This window comes from Lycium ferocissimum, chromosome 7 (genome assembly GCF_029784015.1).
Source record: "Lycium ferocissimum isolate CSIRO_LF1 chromosome 7, AGI_CSIRO_Lferr_CH_V1, whole genome shotgun sequence".
In the NCBI taxonomy this organism is placed as follows: domain Eukaryota; kingdom Viridiplantae; phylum Streptophyta; class Magnoliopsida; order Solanales; family Solanaceae; genus Lycium; species Lycium ferocissimum.
In genome coordinates this window covers 38394184-38398152 of record NC_081348.1, presented here as the reverse complement: position 1 = coordinate 38398152, position 3969 = coordinate 38394184, and the positions used below count along the sequence as shown (strand labels likewise).

Below are 3969 nucleotides of genomic sequence, written 5' to 3'. Positions count from 1 at the left end.
TTCAAATTCTGCCTCATGGACTTTAATCACTTCTTCCAATGTGGCCACCTGTTTAAAGATATCGCCAAATGTTTCTTTGCTCCATTTAGTCAATGCTCTACTCACCTTTTTCATTTTGTTGTGGATGTTGAAAAAAGGATCAGCTCCATAATGCCCCTCCCAATTTTCCCTGACAGTGGCCAAAAAACTGTCTTCCTCGATCCAGAAGTTAAGAAACCTGAATGGTTTCTTAATAATTCTAGTGTCAGTTTTGTGGGATAGCTTCAATGGAGAATGGTCAGACCCTTGTTTGATTAAGTGTTCCACTTCAAAATTGGGGAATGAATTATGAAAGGCCTGATTTCCAAGACATCTATCCAATCTTTTAAAAATACATGCTTCATCAGATCTTCCATTCCACCAAGTATAAGTGCTTCCTGAAAATCCAAGATCCTCTAATTGGCAGATGCTCAAGCAATGTGCAAAGTCTTCTACTTCTGGATAATTAACAGGTAACCCACCAAATTTCTCTGTAGCATCTAGGATGACATTAAAATCTCCCCCAACCATCCATGGTGTCACCATGTTTGTTGATAGATCATATAAGTCATCCCACAAATTGATCCTATTAGCCCTTTCAGTGCTTGCATAAACCAGTGTAATATTGAACACTCTGCCAGATTCCAAGTTAGTCAGTGTAATGGATAATAATTGTGTAGTATCTTTTGTAACCTCCGCCTGAAAATCCTCATGTACAAAGACCCATATTTTTCCATTAATGTTGTGCCATGCAGTTCCCATTCCCAGCCATAATTTATACATGTCAATGTGTCGTGAATGTTGAAAAGGTTCCATTAGTGCAATATAGTTGAATTGATTTTGTCTATGCATCAAAACCACTCTCTCAAATGCCTGTTGAGTGTTTACGGACCTAATATTCCAAATGAGTGTGCTATTCATTGAGAGTTTCCTTTGGCATAAGCTTTCCTTGTTAGCACACCACCTATTGCCTTAGGTGGTACACTTTTTCCTCTATTTTGTGTTGCTTGTCTCTTTGCTTTTGCTGTTTGTCTAGGAGAGACATTTCGCATATCTTGGTTTGCCAGTGTGACTGATTCACTGCTTTTTTCCACTTCATCATCATCCCCTATGTCATCCACTTTGCCCGGTTCTGCTGATTGTTCCTCAGGTGCATTGGTGGATATTGAGTCTGCAACCTCTCTTTCATTATCCTTAATTTTACCTTCCTGTTGATGATTACTGCCTGTTGCCCTATCTTTGTTTTCTCCTTTGTTAGTACTTTGAACCTTTTCAATATATTGTTCTCCTGTTTGAGTTCCTACTAATGTGCCACCTTCCATCTCATAAGTCTCATCTGTTATGCCTATCCCATCAGGGGGTTTCTCAGGAATAACATTGAGTTGCTGCACTTCCCTATTCTTTGTTATCTCCTCTTGTTGAATTGAAGATAAGTTGTCACTGTTTTGTACCTTAATTAGCTCCTTATCAGTGATTTTGTTCTCAACATTCATCTCTACATTATCTGCATTTATATCTTGTGGCTGCATTTTATCATTGTCCTGTATTTCAAATGATTCCTGCACTGCTTCTGAAGATTCTTGAGTTTTGGCTTTGTTGTTTGTACTCTGAATATTGGTGCTCTCATCTTCGTCTGTGTCCTTTTCTTGTGCGTACTTATTACATTGGTTTTCCTTGTTTATAATCTCCTTGCTTCCCCTTTTCTCCTTGTTATGTGGTGTTTTTCCACTGGTATCATGTGTTGATTTCTTGTCCAGTGACTGATTTGTGTTGTTTTTGTCTTGCAGCTTTCCAAATGATGCTTCAACCCATGGTTTTGCTGTTTCTTTCACTGCTTCTGAAGAACCAACCATTGTTTTGCTTGTTTCAAGCTCATGTTCCTTCTCTAAATTCACCAAAGCATCAAACTTATTTTTTGTGCCTTCATTTTTATCATTGTTGATTGTATGTTCTTTCGTCTTATTTGCATCTCTTGCATCTTTATTCTCCTGAGGTGTAGCATTATGTTTGTTGGCCCCTTTTTTATTTTGAACCACATTCCATGCTTGATTTGTTGGTTTCCCATATTTGTGCACTTGTTTCTGCCTCTGATCTGTAGGTTGTTTATTTGCTTGATCTTTTTGTTTCTGTCTTTGATCCGCACTTTGATTGGTTGCTTGCCCCTCTTCTCCCGGTCTGTCTTTAAGATTTCCATGTATGTTTTGGTTATTCCTTTTGAGTTTATGTTTTCCGTTGTTGTCTTCTTCTCCTCCGTCCTTTTGCTCTTCCTTTTTTGGTCTGTGCTCAGGATGTAGTACCCAGCAACCTTGCATATCGTGTCCTTGCAGTTTACAATGAGTGCAGTATTTTGGCAAGTAATCATATTGTATAGTTTGCCACTTTGATCTGATTTCCCCGGTTTCCTCATCTAAACAGTTTATTTGTACTCTCTTTGGTAATTCTTTAAGAAGATCAACTTCCACTTTTACCCTAGCACAACTAGGTCTCGTTTGATTATTCGTGGCCCTGTCAATCACTAATGGTTTCCCTCTTTGCATTGGCCAGGGAAAACATGGATTCCTTATCGAACAAATTAGTCGGTAATCCAGGGAAAGAAATCCATGCAATAGCTATCGTAGTTTCCTCTTCCGGGTTAAACCATGGATCCCATATTTGAAATCTTACTGGGAAAATTCTATTTCTGCATTTAATTTCCCAAGCACTTGATGCCAAGGCAGCATAATCTTCAAGTAAGGACAATCTAATCAGTATATGCCTATCCTCAAGGAGTCCAGTAACACACTCACCTTTGACCTCCAATTGAGTTGGAAGACATTTTCTCAGTTCATGAATATCTGGTCTGCCATATGAGAATTTTGCAATCAAAGCATATTGAAGTTTTTGTCTCACACATAATATTTCAAATTCTTTCTTTGTCCACATTAAAGTAGGTTCTCCATGTAAATATGTAATAGGTTTGATGTTTAAAGGCTCTGGTGTTTGGGTATTTGCGAATGTTTTTAGGGCTGTGGCATATCCAATTAGTGATGATGGTTGAGTCGCAGGCTGACCATCCACCGAAGGTGGCTGGCCGCCGGCCGTTGAGGCCATAGAATGATGATGTTGATGCTAGGGTTTTGGTAGGCTATAGGTTATTCTTTAGAGAGCGACTTTTCCAAAGTGAGATTATCACTTTCTAGTACAATGCACATCTTTTTGAACAAATATTGTCAACAGATGTTGAATAATCAATTTCATAACTCACAAATGACGATCGAAGATTAGTTTCAGCTTTCAATAAATCATCAAGTCACAGCGATGAATTGTGCCGATCAGATTCCAATAATAGCTAGGTACGGCTTGTCCAAAGTGAGACTATCACTTTCTATGTACTTCATCTTTTTGAACAAATATTATCAATCGATGTAGAATAATCAATTTGATAACTCACAAGTCACGATCGAAGATTAGTTGCAGCTTTCAATAAATCAAGTCACAGCCAGCTGTCGATGAATTATGCCGATCTGCAACATAAATAATATCGCGTATCTAGAAATTAAGTAATAATGATTTTAGATAAATATAAAACCACATCAATACCAGAAGAAAAATAAATAACTTGATTGAGATATAAAAAATAAAAAAATAAAAAGGAAAAAAGCTCAATATTGTTTGGTAGAACATGCTATCAAAAGACAATACAATCGGTGAAATGTAAAACCACAATATATTCATTCCCTCAAGTTTTTATAAAGAAGACCATATATAGATTCTATCAGAATCCATTGCAAATTAGGATCCTTCTTTTACCATCGGTGATTCACGTGAACAAAATTATGGTAAGTTTGAAAGCTATATCATGCAAAATTTTAATTGATTTTATGTGGGCAGAAAAGAATAAGGACGTAATTCTAGACCTAATAAAAGTACTTCTAAGTGCACTTTATTTATTGTTTTCTACCTATTTTCTTT

General features: G+C 37.1%; 1 protein-coding gene across 1 annotated transcript; it reads right to left on the bottom strand.

Annotated features, from left to right (window-relative positions):
- Positions 1-935: 935 nt before the first annotated feature.
- On the bottom strand, positions 936-2330 carry LOC132062193 (uncharacterized). The gene has a single exon (XM_059454814.1). It carries the CDS (start codon positions 2328-2330, stop codon positions 936-938), a length of 1395 nt encoding a protein of 464 aa, XP_059310797.1.
- Positions 2331-3969: the final 1639 nt, after the last annotated feature.